This window comes from Myotis myotis, unplaced genomic scaffold, assembly GCF_014108235.1.
Source record: "Myotis myotis isolate mMyoMyo1 unplaced genomic scaffold, mMyoMyo1.p scaffold_m19_p_6, whole genome shotgun sequence".
Taxonomy (NCBI): Eukaryota; Metazoa; Chordata; class Mammalia; order Chiroptera; family Vespertilionidae; genus Myotis; species Myotis myotis.
In genome coordinates, this window is record NW_023416368.1 from 21,494,260 (window position 1) to 21,512,312 (window position 18,053).

General features: G+C 52.5%; 1 protein-coding gene across 1 annotated transcript in view; it reads right to left on the reverse strand.

Annotated features, from left to right (window-relative positions):
• Positions 1 to 1,150: 1,150 nt before the first annotated feature.
• Positions 1,151 to 18,053, reverse strand: part of ARHGEF37 (Rho guanine nucleotide exchange factor 37) — a 33,955-nt gene continuing 17,052 nt past the window's right edge. Inside the window, exons 5-13 of the mRNA XM_036313396.1 lie at positions 17,301 to 17,500; positions 15,822 to 15,952; positions 15,044 to 15,148; positions 12,764 to 12,874; positions 11,478 to 11,807; positions 9,934 to 10,062; positions 6,413 to 6,608; positions 4,740 to 4,897; positions 1,151 to 4,063 (exon numbers count right to left, since the gene is read on the reverse strand). Of these exons, the coding sequence (XP_036169289.1) occupies positions 3,854 to 4,063; positions 4,740 to 4,897; positions 6,413 to 6,608; positions 9,934 to 10,062; positions 11,478 to 11,807; positions 12,764 to 12,874; positions 15,044 to 15,148; positions 15,822 to 15,952; positions 17,301 to 17,500 (1,570 nt within the window). The 3' untranslated portion in view covers positions 1,151 to 3,853. The remainder of the gene's footprint in view (positions 4,064 to 4,739; positions 4,898 to 6,412; positions 6,609 to 9,933; positions 10,063 to 11,477; positions 11,808 to 12,763; positions 12,875 to 15,043; positions 15,149 to 15,821; positions 15,953 to 17,300; positions 17,501 to 18,053) is intronic.

Below are 18,053 nucleotides of genomic sequence, written 5' to 3' on the forward strand. Positions count from 1 at the left end.
AGAGATAAACCAGAACTCCACAACGAGCAGGTTGGAACCTACTGGGGAGGGCAGGGGAGACGGGGGACCTCATCCATCTTCACATGCAGGTAAGTGTGTTTGCTACTGCCTGTGGGCAGGTAGGCCTTGAACTCAGGTTTTCTAAGGCAAAGTTCTGGACACTCTCACACCGCCACACGACCTCCCAGGCCCGAGAAGGCCTCTTTTCCCCTTCGCCTTCCCCGGTCCTACTTACCTCACATGGCCCAGCACCTGCCCCAACTCTTCCAAGACGCCTCCGTGACCACCTCAGCCCCCTCAAGCCTCCCTCTTGTCTCCTGCCCTGTGTGGCCAGGTAACCGTGATGCTCGTACGTCTTGGCTCTCCAGCTGGCTGGGAGGTTCCTCAGAGGCAGGGCTTCTGTGTTCCCCTCCCCTCTGGCATGTTTATCTGAGCAACGGGTATAGAACCTCTCTTACCTGAGGCTCGTGCACCCTTAGGGAGCGTCCAGGATGAACCAGAGCTTGCATCCTAACACACAGCCCTGGGCCTGTCACTGCCCTACTTTAAACCTTTTAGTGCCCCCACCCCCTTGCATAGCCCCCAGAAAACCGAAGCTCCTCACCACGCTGACCTCTCTATACCGTCGCTCACTGCACCCACCACCCCACACACCATGTTCTGTTGCCACAGCATTTCAGTGTCCTGACCAACAGTGCTAGCTCTTACCTCTGGGCCTTGGCACATGCCCTCCCTCCCACCTTCACTCAACCCCAGTTACCCATCAGGCCTCAGCTTGGCTATCGCTTCTCTCAGGAAGCCAGGTCTGAGTCAGGGCTGGATCACCCCCCTCCCCTGCCCCCGCCCCCGGGCTCTGGTGGCATCTATTATTGCCCTAACACTCACACTGCATGTAACTGACTGTTGACTTGCCTTTCTCACCAGACTGTGGGCTTTGGGAGGACAGGGCCCCCATCTGTCTGACTTCTTGCGGTATTCCCAGCAGCTAAGGCCGACTCCAGGAGGCACCCAAGGTGTGCTGTAGACACTCCTTAGTGAACACACGAATGAATGAGGTGCCATTTTTAGGTGTAGCGAGTGCCCAGAGAACAAATGTCACCCAGGGGAATCTGACTGTCCAATGGTTAGAGTCACACAAATTCAAGAGGCATTTTTATCTTTGAAGTCCTTTATTCCCATTGGTTCACATCAGTTATTCACTGAGCTAGAGCTTATCACATGAACCAAGAATCCACTCATCCTTCCTTTGATATTGTCATCTTGTCCTCATGTCCAACACTGCGCTGGGGCCCAAAAGGTTAAAGAGGGGTCACTCCGCTGCAGGGAGCAAGGGACACCCCTGTGATCCGTCTTCCACTCTTAGAAGATTTGTTCGGTTCACAGGCAAATACCTTAGCAAGCTCAACAGTGAAATAAACAGGACACAGTGCAGTGGTCCTAGGCATTCGGGGGGGGGGGGGGAGGGGGGAGGTGGGAGGAGAAGGAGCACATAATGCAGAGTCTCCTGGGGAAAATTCAGGCCATTCTCCATCTTCTCAATATGCACTTTCTCACCCTTCAGTGACTTTCAATCTCATCCCCTGGTCCACGAGAAGCCATACCCACGTGCTACTGATACATTTTTATTGTCCCTTCATGGGATCCATTTAGTTCCAAGTGTATTTCCGTTTCCTCCCTTGTACCTACAAGAACATCCAATTTTGTTCAGGTCCCTTTTAACGGCACTTAATAAATATACATTCTGGGACCTGACAGAACAGGCTGTCCTGTCGCAAACCACCTCTGAGCTGGTACAAGGCTCAGAGGGGCACGTCCTGGCTTACAGCTTGTGGCCATTTCCGACCCCAGGACTCTCTCGTCCACCACTGCGTGCCTAGGGCAGAGGTTCCCAACCTGGCCGCACACTAAGCACCTGGGAGCGTCCTGAGGTCCTGAGGCCCAGACCGCCCCCCCGGCCAATCCCATCAGAATCTCCGGGTGGGTCCTGGCTTGAGGCACAGTGGGAAGCTGCCCAGGTGACTGCGGTGAACCCTGAGCGAGGGTTCCAGCCCAGGGCAGGCTCTCAGTAAGTACTGTGGGACCACACATGGGTTTCTTATTTTATTTGCTCCCCTCTGCTTCCTATTTGTATCGGAAAGCTGAGCAGGAGAGAGAACAGAAAATGAGTCAAGAGCATCTTATAAAGTGAACTGGAGCTGGGAAAGGAATTGTGGGGACCAGCTTCCCTTGCATTATGCATTCTTCACGCTTTCACAAGCCCAGAGGAGGTGAGGTGCAGGCTGTCTGGCACAGACGTGTAGATACATCTTAAAAGCCCTCTAAAATCCAGGCACTGCAGTTATAACCACATAGAGATGTTCTTGGAAAGAAGTCTCAACTGCCACCTGTTTTTACACACTAACTTGGGTTGGCCCCAAATTTTGTCGTTTGTATTCAAGATCGTGCTGGGTCGCCCTTGTGTTCTTCTGTGAGCCTTGCAATTTATCTCCGCCCACAGTGACATCCTAGAGGTGATTCAACAGCAGCTGCACCCAGAATTGCCCCAATGGGTCAGTTTTTATTGAGGGGCTTCCATTTCCAAGGTCTAGGAAGCCATGACAATAGGTTTGATCTCACCAAGTTCACGAGCTCGGTTCCTGGACTGCAGCATTGAGAAGGAGCCTGTGGAGGACCCTGGGTTTATGGGAAAGGACGCCATGTGGACTAATAATGCCTGCAGTGGGCATGGGAAGTAGCAGAATGAATGCTGATGTGGGGGCCAACCTGAGACCACTTCCGGCAAATCCTGCTACCGACGGTAACTTACATTTATATGCGCTCACAATTTGCAAGGAGCTTCCACGCCCTTCGCCTCAGGCCATTCTCACCGCAATCCTGTGAGTTAGGGCTTTGTGGATGGGAAACCTGAGGTTGTGTTCTAAGTGGAAGGTCCCACAGTCACCTGGCATCCGTCCACTGTTGCTCCAGGCCCTCAGTGGCCTCCTGAAACCACCGGGGTCCCCCTGCTTCCAGAAGCAGGAAACCAAGCCATGACCTAACCTCCCCACCCACCGGGCCTGTAGTCACCTGCTTCAGTTTCCTCTGTGATTTGCATGTCCCTTTGTGCCCTATTCAGAGAACACAGCAACGGTGTGCAACTGCTTGGCAACAGCCTCGCACACCCCACCTCACGCACCCTCCAAATCTCTCCCCTGGCACGGGCTCTGAATGTACCTACACACATTCCAGAACTGTGACTTGGCCACACCCACTCTCAGGCCTGGGCAAGACTGTCCTGGGAACCTCCTGCTGCCCCAACAAGAACCCGCTTCCCAACTAGAGAGGGCTCTCAGGGGTTCGCTGCCCAGGACAGCTCACTCCCAGCATGGAGAAATAGAGACGACCGACCGGTCGGCTGCAGTGCCTCCTGGACCACATGCAGGAAGTGAACTGTCAGGCCAGCAGCCCTGGGCTTCTCCGGCGCCCCTCCCTACACCCACATAGCACTCGGGTGACATTCGCCTGGGCGGCCCTCTCCATGGGCAGGCCCAGATGGGGGCCCCGGTAGGACTGGCCACTGGCGACGGCAAATCCTTATCAACTTGACCTGCCATCCTCCATGCTGCGACTCCAGGCTGGAACCACCTCCTCATGAGGACAAATAAGCCGTCCTGGCTGGAGCCTTCCGTGCCCGCCCACGCCAGGCATTGTGCAAGGGCAGCGCCCAGCTCTTCTGGCTGCCTCCTGGGTGCCCTTCACCCCACGCTGACCTGCTCTCCCCTCCACCCTGCCTTCTCTTTCTTCTCTTCCCTCCTGGGGTCCCAGCCTCTAATCCTCCTCGTCCCTTGGCAACTTGGGCTCCAAGGAGGGCAGCCTAGGAGGGCAGACTCCAGCCCCAGGGAGCGGGGCTCGGGGCCCTGGCCAGGAAGCTGGAAGGCACATATCCCCTCCGTCCGGCCACCTCCACAAGGCTCCATTCCGGGTTCCCCTTCTTGTCCGGGGCCTCCAGGACAGTCACCGGCTGGCCTGCCTGCAGACTCACTTCGTGGCTGTTTCTGGCCACAAAGGGGTACATGGCAACCACCTGAAACGGGGGAGTGACAGCCGTGGTCAGGGTGGAAAGACAGACAGACACCCCCCCTCCCCCCAGGAAGTCTGTAGATCCCTCCCAGCCCATCAGCCCCCACTGCTGGGCAGGCATCGCCTTCCAAGCACATCCGTGGCCTTTCTGTTTCTGCTGCTCCCACCGCTGACACCCACAGTGAGGCAGGCTCTGTCCTAGCGCTTTGCCTGGTCTTGACTGTCACAATTCTGACTCTATTTGCCCTGTTTTTCAGATAGGGAAACTGAGACTCAGAGAAGTTAAGGGTTTTATTCAAAATCACACGGGTAGTTCTTAATGTGTTTACCTGGCTGTGCAACCATCACTACTGTCGAATTCCAGAACATCCTCATCGCCCCAAAAAGAAACCCCACACCAGTTCGTGGTCACTTCCCATCCCTCCCTCAGCCCCTGCCAACCACTGATCTTTCTGTCTCTGAACATTTGATGTGCATACCATCACACACTACTTGGCTTTCTGTGTCTAACTACATGTGGGCGCATGCACTGGCACGTCCTTTCTCTGGGTCCCACCCCTGGACAGGACACTGGTGTGGCCAGCAATCAAGGCCCCAGACTCATTGGTAGTGGCCCCTCCAGAGAGGAGAAAAATCAGAGCCCCCCCTCCAGACAAGCCCCCCTCCGCTCCCCAACTCACCTGGGTCCCGGCTGGGACAGAGGCAACTAGGGCTGGGGTGGGCTCCGGTGTCGGATGCCGGGAGTCCTCGTGAGGCCCCGCCTGCACCCTGAGCTTCTCCTCCCGGGGGACGATCTGGTAGGGCTCCAGTTTCCCCGCTGGCACGTACCCTCGATGTCCTGCGGACATACCAAACATGAACTGGCTACAGGCCACCTTCTCCACCACCTCGAGTGGGAGAGGAAATCACTGCTGTGCATGGATGTCAATGCCTCCAACACAGCTTCTCAGCACTAAAGGGACATCTAGGAACCTCTCAGCCCCCACCCCCCGACCCCCTGGACACGCTGCCTCTACCTTCTGCTTGCACACCCCCAGTGACAGGGAGCTCATTCCCTCCTGAGGCGACCCACTCGGTTCTGAACACTCTGACAGAGAGAACAAGTTCTCCTCAGTCTGGGATGAAAACTGCACCACTGGTCCCTTTCCCCTGAGGCAGCTGCTTCCTCGCCCAGGACAGCCTTTCCCACGAGGCAGACATGGCCTTTCTCTTCTCTAAGTGCCCGGGTTCCTTCTCATGTGGCAACTACTCCAGTGCTGCTCTGGCTGCTGTCGTTAGGAACGGCCACCGTAGAGCCAGGTCCCGCACTGATCATCTAGTCGTCACACCAACCACCCGTTTCACTGCTGAGCCCGCCGGGCTGGGGGAGCTGCGACCCTTCTCCCGCTTTATGCAGCTAGTTCCGTGGTGGGATTGGGGTCCCGCTCAGTCCTCGCCACCCGGGAGCCTCGCTTTAATCCCCACTCAGTTCTTTTCAGCTGAGTCAGGAGACTGTTCTTCCGGCATTTCTGCTGGATTTATCCTGTTTTCTTAATGTTTTCATAGACTCACTTTTTAAAATCTGGTCTTGTACTATACAATAATAAATAAAGTCATGGGTTTATATCCTAGTTATTTTTCCCAATAAAATTAATATCCTTAAGTAGCAATGGCAATGAACTGTCTGGTGGGGGGAACTGTCCACAGACCCCTCCCGTCCTCCTGTGTGACCCCAGCCTCTGGGTCACATATTCTCTGGAAGATCCACCTCTTCCTGGATTCATGGTGCCCCTTCCCTTCTGGTCCACCTCTTTCTGGGTTCATGGTGCCCCTTCCCTCCTGGTCCACCTCTTTCTGGGTTCATGGTGCCCCTTCCCTCCTGGTCCATCTCTTTCTGGGTTCATGGTGCCCCTTCCCTCCGGCCCGGCTACACTGGGGCACCCAGACCTGAGCACCACACCCCCAGGGTGTGACCAGTGCACAGGAAACTCGCCCTCATTCTGGACATCAGACGTCTGTCCACGTAGCCGGATCCAAGCACCCCCTTCTCTGTCTCTCAGGGTGATGCTGAAGTTCTGCCCACCCCCCTGGTCTGTGAGGTCCCCGAGGCAGGGTCCTTGTCTCCCTTACACAGCGCCCAGCACACAGGGTGCCTGATAGCAGATGTGGCAACGAAAGACTGAACTCCTCTTTTTGGCCTTTCATGCACCACCCTGACCTGGCTATGCTCCAGGCCCTGCATTTCACCTGGGCTCAATTCCCACCTTGGATTTGCATGGCCAGACTCTGACCTCTGAGGGCACCTGTGTCTCCCACTGGTCCTGTTGGGTGGTTTTCCCAGAGGAAGGGTAAGGGCCCACCAAGTCCCACATACCCCCAGTGTCCACCAGCCAGCGGCTGCTGTTGCCTTTGGTGTCCTTGTTTTGAAGGAGGGCCACGATTTGGCCCCGAGGCAATGACAGGTCCAGAGTCTTAGACCCGCTGGTGTTGCTTGTCACCTGGTACAGCTTTCCCGGGCCATACTTAGTCAGGAGAGCCTGCACCTGACGCTCAGCCCCTGGCAGGAGCGGCTGGGGAGAGGAGGGATAGAGGCAGTGCTTGAGTTAGTGTGTCAAAGCTGGGGCCAACATCTGCCCACAGTCCCCTGCCTACTAGGCAGCTGGGCCAGATGAGAAACACATGCAATTAGTATCCAAGGGATCTCACCTCATTTAACCTCTAAAATCCCTAGCCTGTTTTGCTCAGTGGTTAGAGCATCGGCCTATGGACCAAAGAGTCCCGGGCTTGATTCTGGTCAAGGGCACATGCCTTGGTTGCAGGCTCCTCCTCGGCTCAGACTCTGGTCAGGACGCATGCAGGAGGCAACCAATCTATGGGTTTCTCTCACATCGATGTTTCTGTCCTTCCCTCCCTCTTCCACTCTCCCTAAAAATCAATGGAAAAATATCCTCAGGTGAGGATTAACAAAAAAATAAAATGAAATCCCTCCCAGGTCTAACCTTGTGGAGTTTTCCAAGTTCTACTTTCAGGTTCTGAAATTGCGCAGTCACAGAGATCCAGTTTAGGTGCTCTACATCCTGCCCCTAGCACCAGGCTAAGTTGACCCTCAGGGAGGTGCCTGGTATGGATCTTTCAACCCATTCGATTGTGAGCTTCATGCGGCACCAGACCTTACTCATCGGGCTCCTCAGCCAGCACAGGGCAGACACAGGGAGCCCTCCCACACGTGGGGCGGAAGGGAATGCTGCCTTTTACCCCGTGAGTTTCCAGTCCACCGGTATTTACTGGGCCCTACACGTGTTTCCTGGGCACGGTGAGCCTTGTGAATGGTGCAGCAGAAACACAGGAGCAAGTGGACTGCCATCTCGCTGGGAGAACGACTCAGCGCATCCCACAATCTCCTGGCAGGACCTTTGTTTTTCATTCACTGCTTCCAGCAAAAGTATCAACAAGAGGGGAATGGGGTGACTGTCCCCTTTTTATAAAACAAAGAAGAAAGGGAAAATGTTGCATATAGATTTACAGTGTATTCTCTTTCTCTTACTATATACATATGGATGTATTTACACTCACCATGTTTCTGTGGTTAGTTATTTCTGGGTAGGGAGGTGCTGGGTATAGGGAGATAGACAGAGATGCCCTCGGGGACATTTGGGCACAGACTCTGCCACAGCCCATACTCCAATGGGTTCACTGAGTCGGGATCAAGAACCAGGAGAACCCAATGTTTCAAACAGGCCCTAAAACAGAAGTGTGGCGATGGGGCCGCTTATTTCAGACCGGTGGAGCTAACCTGAGTGTGAAAGCCAGTGGGGTAGCAAATACGTGCCTTCTTTCTCAAGTCTGGCAGCGCCTACCTGTGTAGAGGACAGCAGCTGTCCCCGGATGGGCCGCCTCACTTCTGTGGGTTCTGTTCCCTTAGCCAAATAGTCAGGAATTTACAGGAGGGTGTGTGGGTGTGTGCGCGCACCAATTTTCAAATCGCGCTGGTATTATTATGTTCCCATTTGTTTCTTCCTTTTGTTTTTCCAAGTCTTCTCTTTTTTGGGGCAATTAGCATGGATTGCTTTTCCAGTAAACAATCTGCTGGGGCAGCCTCAGTGTCGGGGGGAGTGGGACAGCTGTGGTCTGAGGAGTATCAGCCCCAACCCTTCGGAGCAGACACGCATCTCCGATGGTCTTTGCTGGTCTCTGCCCTGTGCACAGGTGCGAAGGCTGCTGGCATCGGCCAGCGCTGCTGGGCCCCTTTCCTCATCTCTCTCTGTCTCCGGGCCCCCTCTTCCTCCTGGGGAACCTTGGGTGTCTCCTGACCCTTCGCTTCACATCTCACATGTGATTGAACACACAGTTTCCATTTTCTGAAACCCTGGGAGCCCCGTATCCCTTCAGCTACTTCCGTTACTTTTAAAACATATACTACGTGGGTATAGTCAAGCGGACTGACTGAAAGATACCCTTTCCTCATATTTTAGAGAAACATACTTTACCAAAACCAGCACTTGGCCCCGGTTTGGCTCAGTGGATAGAGCATTGGCCTGCGGACCGAGGGGTCCCAGGTTCGATTCCGGTCAAGGGCATGTACCTTGGTTGCCGGCACATCCCCAGTAGGGGGTGTGCAGGAGACAGCTGATCGATGTTTCTAACTCTCTATCTCTCTCCCTTCCTCTCTGTAAAAAATCAATAAAATATAAAAAACACACACACACACACAAAAACCCAGCACTTGGCCATCCAAAGTTTTGTAAACCATTATGGAGCATACAAACTGCATTTAAAATAAGTCACAGGATGTAATGTACAACACAGAGAATATACTCAATAATATCATAATAACTTTGTACCCTGACAGATGGTCTTACCATGGTGATTATATCTTAAGGTATATAAATTTTGAATACACCAGACACTAATTTAATATTGTATGTCAACTATACTTTAATTTTTTTTTTAAATCCTCACTAGAGGATATTTTTCCATTGATTTTTAGAGAGAGTGGAAGGGAGGGGGAGAGACAGAGAGAGAAACATTGATGTGAGAGAGACACATTGATTGGTTGCCTCCTGCACACACCCCAACTGAGGCTGGGGATCGAGCCTGCAACCGAGGTATGTGCCCTTGACCGGAATCAGGCCCGAGACCCTTCAGTCTGTGGCCGATGTCCTCCCCACTCAGCGAAACTGGCTAGAGCAACTATACTTTAATTTTTAAGAAATTCCATAGTGACAAGAAAATTTAAATGTCTTAATTTTTTTTCAATTTTCTTTTTTTCAATCCTTGCCTGAGGATATTTTTATTAATTTTAGAAAGAGAGGAAGAGAGAGGGAGAAAAAGAGAGGTAAACCTGGATCGGTTGCCTCCCGCATGCACCCCGACAAAGGGTCAAACCTGCAACCTGGGCATATGCTCTGAACAGGAATCGAACCCCTGACCTTTCAGTATACAGGACGATGCTCCAACCAACTGAGCTACGCTGGCCAGGACTTAAATGACTTCTTATTTAAACATTTTACTCGTTCTGAATGCTGGTATTTGAAGCAGGTTCAGTGAGAAGGTGATAAGGAGACGGTAAATTTTGATGAAAATTTTGAAGAAGTTCCAGTTTTGGGTGTTAAATGCCACTTGCTCATTATTATGCCTAATTTACTTAATCGTAAAATGTTCGGGCTTTCTTACCCTTGACCCATGAGTTCTGTTCTCTGATGCTTATTGGCCATGAAGAGCATGTGTGGATGGGAATGTGAATCCCACCCACCCCCACCCCCAGCTCTCAGAGAAAAGGAGAGAGGGAAAGGGAGAACGTGTCCCTGGGTAACAGGAAACATTGAAACTACAAAAGGGGGAGGAAGTAGGGGCTTCAGCCTCCCTCCCTTACAGAGGGTCAAGGAGGTCACTTACTTGAACAGTGGGAGGTGTCAGCACTTTCTCGAAGTTCTCTTGAAAGGAGCGAAGCTGGTGACCGGTCTGACCCAGTGTGTCCTCCACCAGCTTCCTGAAGGCCGGCTCCGAGAGGTGGTGGTGGGGCAGCTGGGTAGGGACAGACACTATCAGCCCACAGTAAACCCAGGTGCGTTACGATGGGCCTTTGTGTCCTGGTCAGCTGTTGTTTTTGTCTGCCTAGCGCCCCACTTTCCTGCCCATGATGGTGCTCTAGCCACAGAAGTGGCAGTTATGGCACCCCCTCTCCTAGGCCCCATGATTGGTCCAAGGATCGGACAATGGATCCAAGTGGGGCCAATCGGAGTCCTCCCATCAGATTTAGGCTGTGAAGGCTGGGAATGAGAGGGTCGTTCTTCCTTTGGATTCTGAGATGGGAAGGTAAGAGCTTGGAGCTGTTAGGAGCCACCTCTCCCACCACAGAGAGAGGCCTGCCTGAGAGCAGAGCCAATCCAAAGAGCGAGGGGTGGAGTGAAGTCGAGCCCTGCTGGGTACTGAATTCGTACTGAATGCAGCTGGGTGTCCGGCTCCGTCCCCTCATGGTCTCCCAATTATGCAAGACAATACATTCTTCTTTACACCTGGCTTGGTCTGGAACCCAAGGGGTTCTGAATAACGCTCCGTCCAGAGACTTTGGCCCTGTCTGGCATCTCCTGCACTCTGATCAGATAACCGAGGAGTGAGTGAGACCCCGCAGCTAACAAAGACACGTCCTCTCTGTTAACAAACTTGCTGCTCTTGGTTCTGATTTAGCGCCTCCTTTCCCCCGTCCCCAGGATGCAGACAGACTGAGGTTCTACCATGCAGGTCTTACCCAGGCTCCATGGATGAGTCCATCAATCACTGACAGGCCCTAACATTCTACGTTACAGGACCCACCAAGACGTGCCCTCTTTCTGCTTTCATAGAGTTGACCTCCCCTACCGGCATCTGTAACACTCCCCAGCCCAGCACATCCTAGCCTAATACAACGGGGTCTGGAGAGAACCCTAGAGGACGGGAGGAGAATGAAAATATCCTCTAATCAGATTTCCCCTCTGCCTTTAGGAAAGATAAATGCTTCTTCCTGCAGTCGGTTCAGGCCTAATTCAATTCAAAAAGAGTATCTGAGAGGGAACTCTGTACTAAATGCTGTGAGGGCCAAAACGAAGAAAAGCCTATAGTCCCAGCCCCCCTCAGAGAGGAGAAACAGCTGTATCCATCACCCCAGGAGGCAGGCTCTGTAAAGTGCTCGTCTCCCAGCAGAGCCTCTCTGCTTCTGAGCTCCAGAGCCTGGAAATGGCCTGGAGTTCCCGCTCCATCCTTGCTTTTATGATCCGACTCTACTAATGGAAGGAGAACAGGCATGAGAGAGATCCAGACGGTCCCCACAGCCTCCTCCTCGGCACCTGATGGCCTGTTTGGAAGGCCCAACCTCCCTCTCTGCTCCTGCAAAAGACGGCTGAAGGGGCCGCATGGCCTTGCCTGGCTATTCCCAGAGGTGCCCCCCAGTCCGGAGGCCTTACCTGGGCCAGGCTGCTCTCTGCCCTCTGCAACACTTGCTTCGCAAGGTCCCTCTGAAGAGCCATGAATGTGCCCAGGATCTGGCCCAGCCACTGCACGGCCAGCTGGTTAAACTGCGGGAGCTCAGCCACCAGCAGGGAATTGAGTGCCTGGTACGTGTGCCGGGCCTCCTCCTCCTCGTAGGTCACGCTGCCCTCCTCCAGCAGCTTCTCTTCCAGCCGCTCAAAGTCCAGTAGTTTGTCCAGGCGTTTCTTGATCAGGTTCTGAGGACCGGCGAGGGCTTTGGCCAGGCTGCTCAGCGGCTGCCCCACCAGGTCTTCCAGCCGCCGCTTCTGTGGGAGAGGGGAGCTTGGGAGCCCAGGAAAGAGGTGGCAGAGGGTGGGCACCGGGGAAAGGGAGCTTTGAAGGTAGACAGGCCTGGGCTCCAGTCCTGCCCCCACTGACTAGCTCTGACCTCTAGCACGCTATCTAACCTTTCTGGGTCTCAGTGTGCCCATCTGAAAAATGGGGACAGTGAAGGTAATGAGTTTAGCAGAGTGCGTGGAACAGAATAGGTATTTAATATGTCACCTCTTTTCTTAAAAAATAGATTTGTATTGGTTTCAGAGAGGAAAGGAAAGAGAGAGAGAGAGAGAGAGAGAGGAAGAGAGAGAGAGAAAGAGGGAGGGGGGGAACAGCAATGATGAGAGAGAATCATTGATTGGCTGCCTCCTGCACGCCCCCTACTGGGGATTAAGCCTGAAACCCGGGTATGTGCCCTTGATTGGAACTGAACCTGAGACCTTTCAGTCCGAAGGCTGATGCGCTATCCACTGAGCCAAACCAGCCAGGGCTAATATGTCGCTTCTTAATATCTTTACTGTGCTTGGATAATGAAAAAGATGTGGTATAGAGTGGTGGTCAAAAGCATAGACTTTGAGGCTCAGATCCAAGCTTGCCACCGACCATCAGAATAACGTGGGTGGCCAGCCCCCCTGAGCCTCAGCTGTCATTTGCAGAATGGGGCTATTAATAGTACCTGCCCCTAAGCCCGTATACAGCGCGGTGAGGATTAAATGAGGTGAAGAATGCGAAGTGCTTAGCTCAGTGCCTGGCAGACAGTGAGGCTCAGTAAATATTAGCTGGGGCTATTTTTATCGGTAAAACACTAAAAATAATCTCTGCCTTGCTGACTACCCAGGGTAGTTATGGATGTGACAACGTGTGAAGGACCTGGCATCTAAATATTATCCTTATAGGTCCTGTCATCTGCCCAAAAAAGAAAGAGGAAGGGAGAAATTCCACTCACAAACTCAGGGAAGGCCTGGAGCTGAAGGTCTCTTGCCAGGTTGCAGTACTGCCCCACAGGCCCCGCGGGCATGTCCAGGTCATATTGCTGCGGCCGGAAGCGGAGGAAAGCCTGGACCAGGACAAATGAGAGACAGAAAGTCATGGCCCGTCATGGACATCTCACACCAGCATCCCCTGCAGCAGACCCCTGAAGAGGCTGTCCAGGCGCCTGCACATCCTCTGTGACAAGGAAGCACATCCCATTCTGTCCTTGGACACCTTGGTGGATTAGACAGTTCCTCCTTCCATGGTCGGCAAACCATGGCTCACGAGCCACATGTGGCTCTTTGGCCCCTTGAGTGTGGCTCTTCCACAAAATACCACGTGTGGGCACGCACGTAAAGTGCGATTGAAACTTCGTGGCCCATGCGCAGAAGTCGGTATTTTGTGGAAGAGCCAGTATTTTGTGGAAGAGTCACACTCAAGGGGCCAAAGAGTCGCATGTGGCTCGTGAGCCGCGGTTTGCCGAGCCGCAGTTTGCCAACCACTGTCTAAGCTGAGCCCAGCTGGCGTGGCTCAGTGGTTGAGCGTCGGCCTATGAACCAGGAGGTCACAGTTCAATTACCAGTCAGGGCACATGTCCGGGTTGCAGGATTGATCCCCAGTAGGGGGCATGCAGGAGGCAGCTGATCAATGATTCTCTCTCATCATTGATGTTTCTTTCTCACTTTCCTTCTCTCTTCCTCCCTGAAATCAATAAAAATATATTTAAAAAAATAGACTAAACTGACATCTTTCTCCCTATTCCAGCGCTTCCCAAATTCACACATCTGCATTCCTCCCTTAGGATGGCCTTGCCTGGCTTTTTTTTGCCATGTCTATATTCCATGTGTTCTATTAACACTTTTCTTTAAATCAACTAAGCATTCCTACTTAAAACAATGCATTTAAAAAAACAAATACCTTATGACACTACCATAAAGGGAAAGCCAGTAATAACTGCCATAAATAGTCATGGAAGATCAATTGCTGTGAAAACAAAATTATGAAGTTCTGCCTGGATGCCATTGCCTGCTGAAGGCTCCCAGCCCAAGACTGCTTCTGCCATGTTAGCAGCCTGCCAGCCAAAGAGGCTTTTCCTGGGCTCAGGATGAACAAAGGGAACCACTCTGTCCCTGTGGGATTCCATGTCACCCTGGATCTGTCCCGTAAGTCCTGCCTCTAGGAAAATGCAGCCCGAAAGCCTCCAAACATGACCCTCCTCGACAAAACCAGATGCGTCTCTCCTGTGCCTCTGCCTTCTCTCCCTCACGGCCCTGAGTGTTTTCCCTTCCTTCTCCCTGTGCTGCTCAAATCCTTCCACTGGGGGGCCAGAATGAAGCAGGAACAAGCGGGGAGATGTGTCCACAGAGGAGTCTGAAACGACCACCCCCCTCCTTGTACGTACTTCCGGTAATGCCACCCCAAGTCCCATTATCTAAATAGCCCATTATCGTGTGACCAAAGCTGGGTTTGCGCAAATGGACATCCTGAGAACAAAGCCACGTAAGAGGGACACAGTAGATGGAATGAGTCAGCATCGATGACAAGAATTTTGGCACAAGGAAAACAACATGCTGGATGGGAATGCAAGCTGCTGTTCCTGTAGGCTGAATTCAGTTTATAGAAATATATTTCCTTGGGCCTGAATAACACTTAAATTTTCTTTTCATTAGCTGTTCCTGTGGGCACATTGTGAGATTTCACCTAAAAGTCTGAATTTCCAGTTTTCTTTTTTCCCCCTTAAAATCAGAACTGGCTGACCAGGGCCCACAGCAACCACTCCCCCGAGTCAAGTAATAACTGCCCCTTTAGATTTTATTCATTCATTCAAGTCATTCAAATTCCAAATATTATTACATGTTGATTTAATTACCAAAAAGGTCTCATAAACAGACATTAGGCTTTATATACATGGACACTTCACTCAGTAATGTTACCTACTTGGCCCCTTTAAGCACCCGAGTTTGCCGCCCCTGCTCTGGGTGCCAGTCTGACAGGGTTCTTCTGAGGATTCTGACCCCAGTGAATTTTTATCCTGCCCAGTTGGAACCCCAACCCCTGAGAGCTCAATGGGCTCAGAAGCTGCCCCTGTCCTATGGCCTGCCCCGGGGCCCTCTTCTGGCCTGCAGCCCGGGAAGACCTCTTCCGTTAGGTTCCTGCAGCTGGTACCTTTGCCAGCTTGTCGGATGGGCCCTGCACGCCTTCTGCCCAGGGAGCCCAACCCAGCCCCACCCACTATGAACCGCAGGATCCTCACCTCCAGATTGTCCAGGTAAGCTGCCACATTGTTCTTCAGCTCAGTCACACACAGCGACACCCAGTGGAACCTCTCTTCTAAGTCATCAAATTCCTTGTCTTCTGTCTGAGAGTCAAGTTATTCTTGTGAGAGCCATGAAAATCCTCAAGGGGGCAGTGTGCACCATATACCTGCATCCCCAAGTCTTCACTGGGGACCACCTTTCCCCAGATCTGCCCCAAAGCTGAGTGGGACAATTAGAGGCAGGGAGTGCAACTTAGTGGTTTTGTATTCAGACCACAGAATCAAATACACAAGCATATGAGTCCTGGTTCCTCTGTTTCCAAGCTGTGTGACCTTGGGCAAGTGTTTTACCCTCTCTGAGCCTCTCATCTGCAAAATGGGGGCGGGGGGTGGGGGAGAGGAATAGGAACACCAACTTCATTGTGTGGACCAAGTAGTGCCTGGTTCACAGTAAGTACTTAATCAGCCTGAGCTGCTATTGGTAGCCATCAAGCAAAGCTGGGTCCGTGCCCAGACTCAGAGATTAGCTCTGCTATCTGTGTAAAGAGGTCCCAGAGAGAAAGTGGTACAAGGTGCAATGGAGAAAGCCCTCCCCAGGCTCCACAGAATCCAGTGGGATGCCAACTCCGCCTGTGCCCGCTATCACTGCTGGGAACCACTTCCCTCCCTGAGCCTCCGCCTCCTCATCTCCGAAGGCAGTCTAAGCACCCTGGCCCACCCCTGCACAGTCTTGCTTGTCCCTTGAGATGTGACCCTTCCTCCTGCCCATGCTCACCCTCAACACGAGACCCGCCTCCTGCTTCAGCAGCTGGCTCAGCCGGGTGGTCTTCTTGGAGAGGGTGTGCGTGTTGATGCGGGCCAGCCGCTCCCGGAGGGTGAGCTGCTCCACTTTGGTGTACTTGGAAGCTGCACCGACAGAGAGGGAGGGCGTGGGGACAGAAGCTGACCCAGGAGAGCCAGCATCCAGCACAGCTGGCTAGGCACCTGACCGGGCCCTCTTCTCAACGTCAGGGTCACCCCCAAGAGAGAGGTGGTGAGTCAGGGAGCACAGGCACAGGGCTGAGCCCTCACTCCGAGGTGTGAGCCCCGGCTGAACAGCCTGCTTGACTTGGATAAGTCGCCCCTCTCAGGTCTCAGTTTCCTCATCTGTAAATGAGGCCAGCCAGCTCGTGAGATTGCTGGGAGGATCACCTAAGATGATAGGTCCTGATCTACTTTCTAAAGAACCCAAGTGAGAGGTGATTTGCCTGAGGTCCCTCAGTCACTGTTAGCCGGGCCAAACTGGGCTCAGAACTTCCTACTGATTGCCTGACCCCAAGCCTGAGTTTTAAACCTGGCTCTGTCCCTTATCAGCTCTGTGACCTGGAGCAAATGACTAACGCTTCCAGTTTACCCAACTGTGAAATAGGATTGGCAGTGCCAGCCTCAGAGGCTCAAACAAGATAGTAAATGAAAAGCACGTCCTAGTTAGCTCTTAGTAATAAACATTAGCTAAATTATCGTTATTATACTGTCTCAGTTGTGCAAATGAGTTTCTCTCTCCTTGGGACATTGCTTTATTTTTCCCCCCAAACCTTTCTGTTTTAACAATCTGAGAGGCAGGATCCCCACTTATCACCCTTCCCTGCCTAGGTATATACACAGCCCTTTGTCTTCCCGCCCTCCTCCCCCCCCCCCCCCCCCCCCCCGCCATCATTTCTCCTCCACAGTATAGCAGCCATGTGGTTTGGATGGAACTGCTCCCACTTTAGTTCAAGGGGTGGGGGCTAAGTGCTATAAACCAACCCATATAATCCCATCCCCCTCGTGACAGTGATTGGTTCAAAGAACTAAGCCAATCAGCTCATGGCATTCCCCTAACCATAGTGATTGGTTCAGGGTGAGCACATGACCCAAGTGGGTCCTATCAGAGTGAAGCTCCAGTTTAATTTTTATGGCTAAGAGGAAAAAGGCCCTGTCTTATCTTGGGGGGTGTGGTATGCAGATGTGTATCTTGGAATAGCAACAGCCATGTAGTACTATGAGGGAGGCTATCTGAAGATGAAGGTGACACACAGTAAAGAACAGAGACAAGAGAATTATAGGGAAACTGACCCAGCAACCTGATCAAACCCTACCCAGAGGCCACCTACCTCTGGACTTGTGGTTACATGAGCTACTACCTGCCCTTCATTGGTGAAGCCAATCTGATATGAGCTTTTTATAACTGGAAGTATGCTCACTGATGTATCCTCTAAATTACCCAAGTCCTTACCCACTTCCTTGCGCCTCTTGTACTCATTGATGTTGGTGTTCACGTCCTGGAGGGCAGAGGTTGCCCTCTGGAGGACAGAATAGGCACTGGCATCGGGAAGTGTGTTCTCCAGAATTTTCTGCAGCAGCAGTGGGTACTTGGTAATCCTCTGCAGAGGGATGACCAGTAAGAAACTGAGGCCCGAGGGTCCAGCTTGTGGCCTGAGGGAGAAGGCTGGTATTAGGTAGGAAAAGGCCACCCTTGGGGGCATCAGGGGCCTGTCATTGAACTCACTGAGTGATCTCAGGCAAGTCACCTCCTTCTGTGGCTCTCAGTTTCCTCATCTGTAATGTGTGAGGTCTAGAAGTTAGATGGAAGCTGCTAGTTCTCATTTTACCCCTTTTATGGACCTTGGCTCCCCATTTGTACCAAACCCAATGATCAGTTTTATGCCCTCAGCTTATTCATTCACCCAACAGCAAACACAGAAGACCGCTCCCCCTTTACCGAAACACTCTCTTTATTTGGCCTCAGAGACTCCCTCTGTCTGTCTCCTACTCCACAGACTGCTCTCTTGGCCAATTCTGCTGGCCTCTCTCCAATGCTGGGTGCTCTGGGGCCTCCTCTCCTCCCTCTTCACCCACTCTCTTACTGACTTCATTTAGTCCTATGGCTTTAAACACATCCAAAACTCAGATCTTCATTTTCTACTTCTGTCCGGAGTTCCAGACGCCCATGGCCTATTTAATATCTCACTTGGATATGTCCCAAGCA